The sequence below is a fragment of the Arabidopsis lyrata genome, assembly GCF_000004255.2.
Source record: "Arabidopsis lyrata subsp. lyrata unplaced genomic scaffold ARALYscaffold_8, whole genome shotgun sequence".
Lineage (NCBI taxonomy): Eukaryota > Viridiplantae > Streptophyta > Magnoliopsida > Brassicales > Brassicaceae > Arabidopsis > Arabidopsis lyrata.
Genome location: NW_003302548.1, coordinates 5,072,975 through 5,088,452, shown reverse-complemented (window position 1 = coordinate 5,088,452; position 15,478 = coordinate 5,072,975). Strand labels below are relative to the sequence as shown.

At 32.3% G+C, this 15,478-nt stretch overlaps 3 protein-coding genes and 1 pseudogene across 3 annotated transcripts; 1 reads left to right on the top strand and 3 right to left on the bottom strand.

Moving 5' to 3' along the window:
* Positions 1-4,121: 4,121 nt before the first annotated feature.
* Positions 4,122-5,600, top strand: LOC9299781 (thioredoxin H3). The gene is made up of 3 exons (XM_002865421.2): positions 4,122-4,331; positions 5,036-5,158; positions 5,254-5,600. The coding sequence occupies exons 1-3, from the start codon at positions 4,245-4,247 to the stop codon at positions 5,395-5,397; spliced, it is 354 nt and encodes a 117-aa protein (XP_002865467.1). The 5' UTR covers positions 4,122-4,244; the 3' UTR covers positions 5,398-5,600.
* Positions 5,601-5,886: 286 nt separating this feature from the next.
* Positions 5,887-7,902, bottom strand: LOC9299780 (probable ubiquitin-conjugating enzyme E2 18). Its single transcript, XM_002863658.2, has 6 exons — positions 7,785-7,902; positions 7,600-7,703; positions 7,408-7,510; positions 7,106-7,169; positions 6,351-6,439; positions 5,887-6,244 (listed from the first exon to the last, which is right to left on the bottom strand). The coding sequence occupies exons 1-6, from the start codon at positions 7,812-7,814 to the stop codon at positions 6,149-6,151; spliced, it is 486 nt and encodes a 161-aa protein (XP_002863704.1). The 5' UTR covers positions 7,815-7,902; the 3' UTR covers positions 5,887-6,148.
* A 200-nt stretch (positions 7,903-8,102) lies between these two features.
* Positions 8,103-9,342, bottom strand: LOC9299779. The gene has a single exon (XM_002863657.2). The coding sequence runs from the start codon at positions 8,922-8,924 to the stop codon at positions 8,244-8,246; it is 681 nt and encodes a 226-aa protein (XP_002863703.2). The 5' UTR covers positions 8,925-9,342; the 3' UTR covers positions 8,103-8,243.
* A 1,014-nt stretch (positions 9,343-10,356) lies between these two features.
* Positions 10,357-10,937, bottom strand: LOC9299778 (annotated as a pseudogene).
* Positions 10,938-15,478: the final 4,541 nt, after the last annotated feature.

The window sequence follows — 15,478 nt, the reverse complement described above, 5'->3', positions numbered from 1 at the left end:
AGTTATCATGATACCGAGTAACTGGATCATAAAAAGTTGATACACGGTGTGTTTGAGGGTTTAGAGAGCAATTTAAAATGTATAAAAAATTAGTGTTTTAAGAAAGAAACGATCGGAAGGCTCGAAAAAACTGAATGGAAGGTTAAAAGTATGACCTAGAAGTGGTTGAAAAGCTTGTGAGCCTAAATCTCGTGCGCAATGAAAGACAAAATGTTTTAAAAGTGCTCTAAGAAGTTAAAATGGAAAAGAACCACACTCTAGTTACAAAGAAGGTGGTAATTATAGAGTTTACCTACCCCGGAGTAGAAAACCGGGGTAGATAAGAACTCGAGTGCTTTTTACATGTCGTCCTTGTCTCATTTGCTAGCTTTCTGAGTAAAGAAATTGTTATTAGAGTCAACATAAACATAGTGAATCTTGATTAAAAAATAAGAAGAGTTATTTTTTATCAGTAACTTTGTTGAATAACTTGAATAATTTTCTTCTCTTGCTTGAATAATTTTCTTCTCTTGTTTCAATTGCTATTTGAGACTATTAAATTCAGATTGTTAATGCTTCTTTGTTCTTTATGTGTTTTTGTAGTTGAGACTGATATGCAATCCGGAGCAAGATACAAGTATGAGGTGTGTTGTACTCTCTGATACTCACCTTTACTTTATAGATTTCAGTATAACTAATTATAGTAAAAAAAATGTTACTTTGGATAGGTGGCTTCGTGGGGGCTTTGGTAATACAATATTTGACTAAATGTGTGATATCACAGGTTCACACATGGAATTCGTATTTTTGGGGAGATGACCTGAATGTGAATGTGTTGTTGGAGCAACCAAAGAGGTTTGATTTTTCTATAGACAGTAGGATTAACATTGAAGTGTTAGTTTGTTGCAGGTTGAAGCTGAATATGTTGATGATGTCAAAGAAGTTTCGAAGATTAGAGGTCCAAGAGTGTGGAAAATCATAACAACCATGATTTTGTTGTTATCTCATTTGTAGTAGAAGCCTAAGAAGAATATTAAGTAGGCTCATATCAAGAATCCGATCTTGCTTGCTTTGTATTTTGTTTTTCCTTTAACGTGGTTTGTTCTTGTTTCATTGAATTTTTATGTTAAAATTTATATCAATAAAAAGATTTGGTTTTCTATTTATTATGAATTGATTATTGGAATTAAAAATATTATTTTTAATTTAGTTAATTGCATAACACAAATGCTATTTCATTTGAATATATTGCGTGCTAAACCTGCTTTTAAAATATTAAAAATAAGAGTAATTAAACGCTGTAATTAGATAATTAATAACAAAATATACTTGCTATTAAATCATATAATATTGCACACGAAAACACGCTATAGTATATTAACAAAATATAGCACCACAAAAAAACGCTATCGGAAGCCGTCGACCTATTATCATGGGCGCAGATATAGCGTTTTCTACTTCGCTATCATCTCGTTAAATAGCGTTTATTTGGCCGCTAAGGATTCTCATTTTTCTTCTAGTGCCATATCGGATAGAATGTTTAGATATTGATTCAGAATCCTATTATAAATAAGATCAAAATGAATCAAAATCCGAATGAACAAGAAGATCAACTTAATAAGCATCCAAATTTAAAATTATATACCGTTTCATTCAGTTTTATAGTTTAACTGTTTAATTTTACCGGAAATGTTAAATTTTAAACTCTTAAAAAGTTTTAAATAATATAATTTATATATTTAAAATCAATAAAAAAATTTATAATATAATGAACATCTGAACATATATAAAGAGTTACAAAAACACAAAACGGGTGATATTGGTAGACAAGGTTATATAACGGGACAAATTTTTAAGAAGTTTTAAACATTATAATTCATATATTTAAAATCAATAAAAAAATTATAATATAAGAACATTTGAACATATATAAAGAATTAAAATAACATGAGACGGTTATATTGCAGGATATGGTTATATGACGGGACAAGTTTGAATCAAAAAAATTAAAAGCATCATTAACCCGCTGCTTCAATACAGTTAAATCTTCATTTTATTACTTTTTTAACACCACCAATATTAGAAATATCAAATGATCCTGATTAAAGTAAATTGTATAAAACAAAATTTGTATTGTGGTATACCATTATTTAATAACAATTTTAAACTATAAAATATAAATGTCTTATAAAATGATACAATTTGCAAAAATTTTTATATAATATATAACTATTAAAATTTAAAAACAAATCGTCCTGCGGTATAATCTAGTTATTGTTTAGGATTTTTTTTTTTTTTTTTGAGAGTTTAATTATTGGGTAAGTCTCCTACACAAACAATAAACAAATTCAAGTTTGAAAAAACACGATGATGAGGAATTTTACGATGATAATAAAGACCATAGTTATCATGATACCGAGTAACTGGATCATAAAAAGTTGATACACGGCGTGTTTGAGGGTTTAGAGAGCAATTTAAAATGTATAAAAAATTAGTGTTTTAAGAAAGAAACAATCGGAAGTGCTCGAAAAAACTGAATGGAAGGTTAGAAGTATGACCGAGAAGTGGTTGAAAAACTTGTGAGCCTAAATCTCGTGCGCAATGAAAGACAAAATGTTTTAAAAGTGCTCTAAGAAGTTAAAATGGAAAAGAACCACACTCTAGTTACAAAGAAGGTGGTAATTATAGAGTTTACCTACCCCGGAGTAGAAAACCGGGTCTCGCATTGGGATCCGGCTTGGATTCGGATTCTTTGGTTTAAACATGTACTAAGAACTAAAGTGCTTTTTACATGTCGTCTTTGTCTCATTTGCTAGCTTACCGACAAATCGATTTCTTCCGCAAATTACACATAATTGAACATATTGGTATTAGAGGAGTTTAAGCTCTACTATGGAGATACACAATTGAAGTAAAGATAATCACCTCTCATAGTTGCTTTATAGATGCAAAAAATAGATGGAAGGAGAATGAATTTGTTTTTTTTTTGTTTTTTTTTGGGGTATTGTGGTGATCCACTTCAAAAACATATAAAAAAATTTGAAAAAATTGATCTCCGTCAGTTTTTACAGATCCATATTTCGACTAATAATAGACTTCAACGAGATTGTATTTACTCAGGAGAAAAAACGCGGTTGCTGTTGGCCAGAATCATCGCGAAGAACATTCCATGTTGTGCAAAACTTTTGTGGAATGGTAGACATCCCATTGAAAGAAACAAGTATATATGAATGTTGTGATAATGATTTAACTCGCTGTAGTCTGGACAAATTGTCATGGTAGGGTGTCATTGCTCTATGGGTATTTTCCCTTAAGATGTCTCTTTGTTTTTCCATGTCAGCTCCACCTTGATATGTAAAACTCCACATTAATCTGCTCATTTCAACGAGATACTTGGCTCGCTTGTTCCACTAAAACTCTCTTGTCTCCACAACAAAATCCATTCAATAAAGACATGGATGTTTAAGGGCAATAACCATAAGGCTCAATCTGCTCCAATCATATAAACCCTCTTCTTTCTCTCTTCATTAATCTATTTCTCTTTTGTTCTTAAATTTTGTATAAGATTATTTCCACTAACTAGTAAATTGGTGGAAGTATAAAACAATCCATTTCTTTGACACAACATGGGCTTTATACTTAAACAAAAGCCCAATAACTTGTGTTTAAAATCCACATGATCAAAAATCTCAAGAGATATAAAAATTAACATAATCTCATATGATAAACTTGAAAATATTTCCTATTAACATTATGCAATATTTAAACTTTCTACAAATTAGAGATTCTTTTCCTATTTTGTTTCTCAAATAAAAATTATAGGATTACCAATAATATTCAATGTCACAAACAAAGAATAAGAATACAAAAAAATCAACTCATTCCTCTAATCCTCTTAACCTTTTTGACAAAAACCCAAAAAGGCAAAAACTAATATACCAAGTCTAACAAATTCTTCTATTTTTCAATGAGCGTACATAACACGCGTCCTCAGATGCTGAGTCCGACTTGTGATTCTTCAATCTCAACCGTTAGATCTCCAAATCCCGCATCGAATTCCTCCGCGTATGGGTCCATTTTGTATTATTCTTTTTTTGTTTGACAATTTTAGAGTATTATTATTATAAGAAAAAGTCATAAAAATAATAAAAAAGAAGTAAGATTCTCTCCGCCTCCTTTATAAGAATCGACACAGAGACGAAGAAGAAATCAAATCACTCAAAAACTCATCAAAATCAAATCTCAAACACAGAGAAGAAACAAAAATGGCCGCAGAAGGAGAAGTTATCGCTTGCCACACCGTCGAAGAATGGACTGAGAAGCTCAAAGCCGCCAACGAATCCAAGAAACTGGTAAAACTCTCGATTTCGATTTCGTTATTGAAATTCAGGATTTAGGGTTTTTAAGTTTTGATTGATTACGTTGCTTTACCGTTTCTGATTTGAGGATTTTAGATTAGTTAGCTATCGATTTTTATTTGGTTATGACGGATTCAGAATTAGTTTTGAATTTTCCCGAAATCGAATTTTTGAGTTCCTTATGAAATTTATGAACCCTAATAGTTCGATTGGAATGTTTGAAACCCTAAGTAATTAATAGAAATTTCAAGTTCAGTTGATAAAGTAGGAACAAATGGTATCAAGTCATGCGAATTTCATAGATGATGACATGTTATGTGAATTTCTCAACTATGAAAATTCAGTTTGATGCTTCATCTGCTAGTGATCACTTGAAAATCGCCGTTCATTTCTCACATTTGTTATCGTAGTTTACGTGTTTTGTATCTGTGTTTGTATTATCTATCGATTTAGTTCGATTGAAAGTCTAGAAACTCTGGATCTCACCTGAATAACTTGATAGAAATTTCGAATTTTGTTGATTAGCGAATCAAGCAGCAGCAACACTAGTGTCATTTTGTGCAGATTGAAAGTAGGTGAAAATTGTACCAATTTCCAAAGGAATGTGAAGTTATCACACGAAAAGCAAACGTTTTGTTATCTTAATAAACCATTAGTGCGTACTTTTTCTAAATTTTAGTTGTGTTGGAATGACACAGATCGTGATCGACTTCACTGCAACATGGTGCCCACCTTGCCGTTTTATTGCACCCATCTTTCCTGAGTTGGCCAAGAAGCACCTAGATGTGGTGTTCTTCAAGGTCGATGTAGACGAATTGAACGTGAGTTTCCATCATCTATAATACTATATTCAAATATCCAAACTTAGTACTAGTAACCTCTGAGCTTTTAACTTGCTTGTTATGTTGTTGTGCAGGCTGTTGCTAAGGAATTTGACGTCCAGGCAATGCCAACGATTATCTTCATGAAAGAAGGAGAGGTCAAGGATACCGTGGTTGGTGCTGACAAAAATGAAATCCTTACCAAGCTCCAGAAGCACACTAGCGTTGCTGCAGCTTGATTCGCTTTCTCTCTACCTATGTTGCTAAAACGTTTAGTGTTTTAATAAATCCTTGTTCACCTGAGTCTTTTACCTTGATTGTGCTCTATGTGTGGTGAATAAATGTTGCAAACTCGATAAGTCGCAGCTATGCTAATTGTTCGTTCATGTTACTATTACTATTGAGATTGTGTTGTTATGTCAGAATTTTCTCGGTTTACATCGTTTTCGTTTTGTCAGAATTTTCTACACCTCGATGCATGCTTTGGATAACCTCAAGATCACCTGATTTGCTGAGGTTTTCTTCAAATCTTTATTGTTTGATTGATGCAACTAATGTATTTCTTTAATCCAACGATGAAATGCACTTATGATGATGAAGAAAAGAGTTTGAACTTTAAAGCATGTATCTTCTCTAGCATAACATTCTTAAGGCGGCTAATATTGAGACTTAAATCCGTCTCCTTCACCAACTTGAGTTGGCATCTCATACTTGAATATGAACATACATTTGCCAAACACATTTTTTTTTGCCTAAAATCTCCACAGATACTTCAGAAAGGACAAAAGCACAAGGTGTGTTAATTCATTTCAGACACTGAAACATTTTCAGATGTCTTTTATACATAAAATGATCCATACAAAAGGAAAAAGGGAAATAAAAGTGGAGGCCATGAGGAATTTCAATTAGTATTATATCAGTCTGGGGAAATTATATAAACCTCTTAGTCTGTGTTTTATAATTGAAAGGAGACATCTTTAGGTCACCCTTTTATACCTTGTCGTCGTGGAACCACCACCTTGTCTCTTTAGGAGACCTCCCGTTCTTGCAGTTCTTCACATATCGATCATTATCAGTCGGGCGTTGCTGAGATAGATATCAAAAATAAGACATAGTAAGAGATGTGTGGTTGGGTCAAAGGGTGTTCACTTTCTGATAATACTAAGTGTGGGAGTTTAAAACGTGGAAAAACCTTTTCGGGTGAACTCGATAGCATCGAGAGAATGCTGATGCAGACTGAACTCACTGTCATTGCTGGAGACCACGAGTCATACAGAATATCTGCAAAAAGGAATAAGAGAGTGCGTTATTTACCCGCATGATCTTATTGGAGTTTCTCCTAAAATGAGGCGTAATAGTTCAGGTTCCACCACAATTTCATTAGACCTGATTTACCCGCAATAAGACATTCAAGTTCTTCTTGTTTTATGAAAACAGCAAACATAAAATGAATAAGGATTCAATGAAAAAAGAACAAATTTCTTGGAAAATATTCTGATTTTGCTAAAGAATTCACCATAGAGTCCAAAAGGGACGGTATCGGTTTTCTTTATGACGTTGAAAGCACATTCACACCCTAATTTCATGTTATGCGACACTGGTATTAGGAACTCTTTAATTATGAGACAGACTGAGAAAAGGTTAAGACTGATAAAAATGTTGATATAATATTTTAGGCATAACTAATATTGCTTCTCTTTTCGCTACAATACAGTCCATGAACAAGAACAACCTATATATATAAGCATCAAACTGATTTTCTTGTTTTACAGATAAACTATTTTGATTGACTTATGCATCTTATAAGACTAATCAGACAAAAACAGATTCTCTACACACACACACACACACACACATGACTTGAGTTAGCATTTCAGAGAAACCAAAAGTAGGAGCATATGCAGAGAGTAAAGAATGAAGAAACAATGAGTGAAAATGTAAAATTACCTAAACAAATATGTCCATTGCTGTATATATGAGGATGTAGTGGTGCTGGTGGAACAAAAATCACCTGATCAAACACCAAACACATACAAATCAGAACAAAACACAAAACCAAGTAGAAACTCTAAAACTAAAATCTCTGACCTAAAACATGCAAAAAGAAAAAACCATTAAAACACTATGTTTTCAGTTAATTAAGCCACAATCAAGAAATTTGGACAAAAACCCTAATCAAAATCAACATTTTCAGACAAATAACAACACAAAAAAATTCAATCAAAAAATCCCAAAAAAAAAAGACTTACCTGAGGAGCTTCCATAGGGTAATGTTGAGGAAACTCAACCTGAAGATTATAAGTTTCATTAGCGTAAAGCGTACCAGGTGCTCCCGTTACCTCAATTACCCATCTTTTAAATCACAAAACAAAAAAAAACAATCAAAAATCTCAAAAAAATAATCAAAAAATAATAATCAAGATTTGGAAAATTAAAATTACTTTTGAAGATTATCAGTAACTCTGTGCTTAAACCCAGTCGGTGGATTTACTTGCCACTCTGATAACTCCTTTTGTAACCTATTACACGCGATCTTGCTTAACGCCTACACAAATCTCAAAATCAAAATCAATAATCGGAGAATCAAATACACAAAAGAGACAAAAGTGTAGGAGAATCTAAGAACCTTGCGTGAAGGAGATGAAGAGCTAGTCATGGCGGAGACGAAGACAGATAGGTCTTTTGCTTAAGCTTTTGTCTGGATCTTTCTTCTACTCGACGAATATTATTATTATTGAAAATGAAATTAAAAAAAAAGTGAACAAAAAAAAGGAAATAAAAATATTTTTCGGGGTGAGGAAAGGGCACACGTGAAAGAGTCAAAATTACAATAATAACCATTTTCATCGGACGGCTATAAATCTTCCTTCGTTTTCACACGTGTCACAAATCCTTCGCTGACTCCACGGAGCATTGAAGAGTCGATTATTGGATTTTATTTTAATATATAACATTTTTTTGTAACAAAGATTCTCTTACATTGTAGCTACCAAAGTCGTACGATCACAAGTACATTACATTAAACATAGTTTTCCATCTATATATAAATGTTTCAGCTTTTATTCTATAAGTAGGCCTTAGTAGTTTATGGGCCACGATCAGGCCCAACATGAACAGCCACTTCTTGCTCTAGCTCAATACCATCTAGTGAATCTTGAAGAGGCTCAACATGAACAACCATTTCTTGTTCTAGCTCAATATCAGCTAATGGACCTTGATGAGGTGCAATGCAGTCTTGTGACTCTTGATTTAGGCCAATATCATCTTGAAGGGTTTGATCTTTTCCATACGATGGGTCATTAAGAGGCCCGATACAGTCTTGTGACTCTTGATCCGGTCCAAGAACCCGATAGGCTTCTTGTGGGACGAGTTCGAGTCCTGCTGCAAAAAGCGGGAGCAAGACTAGATAATGTCTATGAGAAACGTAAGAGATCGTAGAACCGATGACATGGACGATGCATAACATGACTAGATACGCGTTTAATGTGTGCCAATAGAGCCTTTCGTCCTTTGTGTAGAGCCAAAACACTCGACCGCATCGCCGTATTTTCACTTCTTCCTCGAGCAGATTTTGGATTAGGTCAAGCAAAGTGAAGATTAATGTGTCGCAAGCACATACAATACCGAATATTTTGGCTAGATCTTTCTCCTTGTCGAGTAATTCTAAGACGAAGCAAAGGAACTCAACGAGGAATGCAATAGCTGAATGTGGTCGAAGACTTTGCCTAAAAACCACGAGTTTTATGACCGGAGTTAGGATCGCCATTTTCAAATTTATTATGTGATTAGAAAGCTCAAAGTATACTATGATATGAGTAGCTTTAAGAGAAGAATTTCGTACGTGGTGCTTTTTATAATGACATGAAGAGATAATTAATGAATGATTAGGGAGAGAAAAGTCAAAAGTTAAGCTTGGAAAATTCCGTGCTAATCATAAAGATCTTCACTTTTCATTGCATAGGGAATCAAAGAAACGTTTTAGTATATTTTGTGTTTGAGATCATTGCAAGTAAACTCTAGTTTGTTACTATTACATTAAATCTCTAACCATTTTAAGGGTAAGATACAACTAATCCTCGCTGTTTTGGTGATTTACGACGTACATGATTTCGGCATGTTAATTTTCTTTTTGAAAAAGTTGTCCTAGCTAATTAAATCCTAACCATATTAATTAAGTTATTCACTCCTATAAAAATTATTAGAGCTAAAAAAGAGCGAAAATGCTAAGGATGTGTTACATACTTAAATCATATGTTATTATTTTATGAGCACATATTTTACTTCAATGGGAAAATTGGAAAAAAAATGATGTCTACTAAAATTTTTGTCCATATATACATTTTTGGTGAAACTGTCATTTTGGACCAAACTACCCTTACACCCTATTTTAAGCACTTTTTAAAAAAATTAATCAGAAAAACAGGAAGATATACAAGAGCATAGATAATTTGAAGTGAAAAATTTTAGATTTGATTGAAAAAAGTTGATTATTTGATAGATAAAGTTTTGTCTAATTTTGTTAGAACATATTTTCTAGAGTTCTGCAAAAATCAGAGTGTGTATTCTACATTTTTATACATGTTCTACGAATTTTAGATTACTTTTCTGTTCTAAACATTTTAGAATTCCGAAAATCATATATCTAAAATATTTAGAACATGCATTCTACGCTTTACTTTATATTCTAAATCTTTTTGAATATCCATTCTACTAATTACTACATCTTCTGCCATCGTTAGAATTTGTAATCATCTTTTAGAATGTAAAATCTACGAAATTGTAGATTTGGTTTTCTGAAATTTTTAGAATTTGTCTAAATATAGAAAGTAAATTTTCAGAAAAGGAAACTAAATATTTATTGTAGATTACGTTTTATATGGATATATTAATTGTTTAGATTACGATATACATAATTTAGAAATCGTTATCTACGTTTTTTAGAAAAATTTAAAACCAAAACGTTTCTAAACCCTAAGCTAAGCCACCACTTTCGATTTCAAAATGGCATATAACATACATGTATGTAATTAACCAACTAGCCCAAAACAACTTAAACCGTGTTACAATATTTTCAATACATTCCACATATTATGTCTCCTAAATAATGAAATCTTACAACTTACAATCCAACATAAATAGAAGAAAAGAGAGGTTCAATTAACACTAAAAATGGAAAACATTATATCAAGAAGGACGATCTACCTAATATACGTTTGTTGTTACTTGTTACTGTACCTAGTATTGTCAAATCTTGGAACCGTTCTTGTTCTTGAAGCATTAGGATTAGCTCTAATATGACCCACCATTGAAACTTGAACTGCTTCTTCTTCATAAGCTCTCCTCTCCATCTCCTCTCTCATCTCTTTCTTCTTCCCTTTCACTACCATCGCCACCACCAATAACCGTAACAGAAACGCTCCAATCATTTACCAATCACACTCCCAACCGCCACTTTCCACCAGCTTAATTTCCCTCCGCCACCGTCATTCACCAGCAGAGATGACGGCGGCGTTACCACTCTACTATCACGACCACTACTATCATGAGCTCTAATCACCAGCACGTAATTCCCTTGTCTTGTTCCCTAGCAAACATACGCTGAAACTTGCTCCCTAAACGTTATGTTACCGTTACTTGTGAAGCAAGCACACAAGAGAGATGAGTTCTTCTTCGTGTTAGGTTTAGGACTCCCACTTGCCTCGCTACTCAAGAACTTGATCAAAATAGGGGTTTGTTCCGTGCCCATTACGTCAATCTCATAAGGATTCACCAGAGACATGAGCCCGTAAGTGTAACCGGTTTTGATCTTTTAGATTTATATTTAATTTTTGTAAATAAATTAGGAAGTTTTATTTTTTAAAATCAGTTTTGAATTAATTTTGAGAAAAAATGAGGGTAAAGTTGGGTTTTGATTTTTAAAAAACCTATTTGACCAATCTACCAAAATAAGGTATATTTGGACAAAAATTTTGGTAGATATCCTTTATATCCAATTTTCCCTAATTTTTATTGGTAAACAAGAAGAATTTTTATGAGCACTTCATATAAAAAGTCATTCAAAAGTGTCTTTTATTGTAGAATTTTCAATGACTTTTCACAAGAAAAAAAACTTAAACTTTAGAGTTTAAGGTCTTGCCACAAGGCAAGTACTTGGTATTTTTTAATTACTTGTGACTCGCCTTGTCCCGTACAAGTAATTGAAATCTCTTAACCATCTTTCATCTATCATCTCTTAACCATCTTTCATCTTCACCTGCGAGGATTTGTTGTATCAGATCAGGAAGATTTTGATCACGGTGGAGGATTTCGGTGGTTGAGATCGTGAAGAATATTGTATATCGTGTGGCTTTGGTCTCGCCAGAGCTTATTTTGTCGACGAAGAGGACGGTTCGTTACACAGAGGAGCAGTTTGAGAAGCTTCGTGACATAATATATGACACGGACGACAACGGGTTCATCACTAAGGCGGTGTTGGCCATGTTTTGACGGTGGCAGAATTTAAGATCTAGTTTTTGTTTCGGATCCAGATATCTACGGGTATCCGAGTTTTTTTACGGACATCCGAGACTCCGGATATCCGGTTTTTCGGATCGGATCCGGATAGTAAAATCATAAATCCGCCGGTTCCGGATCCGGATCTGGATACAAAAAAAAAACAGATATCCGGATCCGTCTCAGGCTACTTGCAAGATACTTGCTACTTGAAGTCTTCAACTTAAGAATTTAAATATAAAAATAATTTCATACATATTACAAAACATTCAGAATTCTAAATATCATACAATCACTAAACAATAAAGTTTAAAACATCATAGAATCATAATAAATTAAAAGTTCCAAAAGATAAGCATTTTAAAACAACAACTTGGTTCAAATTAAAATCGTACTTGTCTAAAGTCTTCTCGATTGTTCTTTTATTATTTTTTTGTTATTGGATTTAATGGGCTTTATATGTTGTATTGTTACTAACGTTGGGCTTTATAGTTTTAGTTTATATGTTGTACGTTGATTGCTGGGCTTTATAGTTTATATGTTGTAATACAAAACGGGGCGAGTAACGGACGAGTAACAGGGTGAGTAATGGGCGAGTATCAAAACGGGGCAAGTAACGAGGCAAGTATCAAAAAAAAAAAGATACTTGATATTTGACCCTTACTTGCAAGTAATAGAATTTATCTACTTGTTACTCGACTTGGATATAGCGGGTACTTGAACTTTCAAGGCGAGTATGAACCGAGTAGCGGGTACAAGGCGGATAACGAGTATTTATGCCCAGACCTTTATAAACTCTAATATAATACACTCTTTCATCAAATCTAAAACGTTAGAAAATCTATATATAGAATAGGAGAGTCATCTCTCCATCTAAGCTATCCATATCATCATCCTCCTAAGCATGCATTTAATTAAAAATAAAAATTATAATTTATTTAAAATGTTTATTCAATACATATTTATTTTTATTTATAGTTATTTATGATTAAAAATATTTAAGATAACTACAAATAAATTAATATTATAAGTAAAAAACAAAGAAATATAAATTTATACATAATAATATAATATGAATTTTAGCGAGAAAATGTTTAAGATTAATCATATTTAAAATTTTATAAACATTTTCGTTTTAAAATTGATATATTAAAATCAATATGATGGATATTTCAGTTTTAAAATTGATATATTCAAAATCAAGATGATGGATATTTCGAAAATTGTATGAAAGTTGAAAGATCATACATTTATTAGCTTTCAAAAAACAATATAGTAATGAATCATGAAATACTTAAAAATCAATATGTTGGGTGATTATAAAATTGTATGAAAGTTGAAAAGACATACATTTTTAGTTTTCAAAAAACTATATAGTGAATTAGTGATGAATATTATGGCATATTACTAATTAAAATAATAGTTGCTTAGTTTGTAAATTGCAGTAAACAAAATGTTAAAATATAGCTAAATAGTATAGTGCATAATAATTTAAAACAAAACTAAAATATAATTATGTATACTTTTAATTTTTAGCTTATCATAAATATGATATAAAATTTTATATAAGTAAATGTATAAACGCATTTGATAGTAATACAAACATTATGCACTTACTAAAATATAAAAGTTTATTTTAAAAATATCAAAATATTTAGAAAGAGCACAATTGCAACATTGAATTTAATAAGATAGAAACAAAAAAATAAAAATAAAAATAATAGAATATGAAAATATCGAAACTGAGTGACAAAATTAGCCTTAGAAAGCTAAATTCCTAAAGACAAAGCCAATATATAAAATGAGATATAAAGTATATATATATATATATATATATATATATATATATATATATATATATATATATGTATATTATTTTTTTTTGCTTCTAAATACAATAGATATAAATTAGAAAAAGTAAACCACATTTAAAATATCACATTTGAGTTTCTAGAATTATATAAAAAAAATGTTATTCATAAGAATTCATGCACTAAAAAAATATATATATAATGAACGGTCATAGGATACTAAGTCAAATACAAAAGAAAAAAAACGTTTTATATATGTAGCATATTATAAATAGACGTGTAAATTTATACAATTATCACTTATAAAATTTATATTATATTTATATAACCGTTTTTACCAATAGAATTACATATAGTTTTTAAATAGTATACTAGTAAAAAAGTTTTACATTATTATTAAATCCACACAAAGCGTGGATCCATTTCTAGTGAAAAAAGTACACAAATAGCACAAATGTTCCAATTGATTGCTCTATCTGATACTTCCTAGCACAAATGTTCCAACAAATTGCTCTATATGATATTTCCTAGCACAAATGCTAACTAAGGCATTGCTCTATTTGGTTTGTTTCTAAGATTCTTATTTGTAGTCTCATATTTATACACTAGCACGGTTATGAAATTATTCTTATTCGCCATAGTAATCGTGCCACGGAGGTCAACATCTCTGATGCTTACCACCAGGACTCCTCCTTCGTGGTACTCCATCAAATGAGCGTCCAACCACTTCATAATGCATGTGATAATACGTTTATCAGCTGTGTCAGTAGATGTTGTATCAACTGAAAAGAATGTTATATAGGATAGCAGCTTAAAAATAATATCAAGATAAAACATAACCACATAAATACAATGAACAAAGTAGTTATTATATATTCACCAATCTCTTATTTTAGACTACCTAGATACTTCCTAACTATCAAATTTAAAATAACTAGCCATCAAACTTAAATTAAAGATTTTGGACTACTTTTTCGGTGTGAATGATATCGATTGTATCTTTTTTTGCTCACATGAAAAGAGTTCTTTCATGTCATAAGTTTAGAGGCATCGAACTTTTCAGATAGCTGACAACATTCAAAATTCCAGAAGATAGCGGGCATTAATGTACTTAGTGTCAACCGTGTGGATGTCGGATTCACACACTCAAGTATTTTATTAAGTAGGGAAGATTATTCTTGAGGGACAAAAATGAATATGTAAAAACTTTATAAATTGCTACGAAAATTGCTATATTATTTCTTTCTTGAGAAGAAGATCCCCTTTACATGGCCATTGGCCTTTATATTTATACTTAGAGAAACGACATTAAAATGAGTAATTAAGTACAATTATTCCTTCTTAAATGTGTCCGTTTTGATTCCTTGACTTTAATGCCCAACGTTTGAATTTGAGTTGACTCTGATCTTCGTGGGCCTCGCCTTTTCGGCCCAAGCGTCCCTGAACCGTCTTACCCATGTCTTCTGCATCGAACTCATGTCACAATGCAGTCACTTCGGACTCTCGAAGTGATGACAACCACTTCGACCGTTCCTTCGGCTCATGTGTCCGTTGGGCTTCATCCTTTATGGGCCCTTATCTTGACTACGTGGCAATCTTTGGTTGGTCTCGTACTTCTGGTGCGGGATCCGACACCAACAATTAGCCCCCCAAGTTCTTCGAAGTGCTATTCCAATTCGGAGGACTTTAAATGCTCAAGCGGCCAAAGATTGCGCTCGAGAATCTTTCTGATTTCCCGCCGAAAATCTCATCACTCCCTTAATTTCGGCACTAGCCATATTTAGTCGCGTGACATCTGTCGCCATTAGGACCGCATATCGTTTATTTACTATTAAAGCGGGAAAAAACCTTCCCACTTCTTCCACGATTTCCAAGATGGTTCCATCATTATCACTTAGCCTTCGTGAGGTAACTTCTTTCATCGTCACTTTTACTCTTACGCTTTAATCGAAAATTTTCTCTTCTCTTTCCTCGCCGATTTTCTCTTTGCCGGATTTTAAATTTCTCATATTTTCCG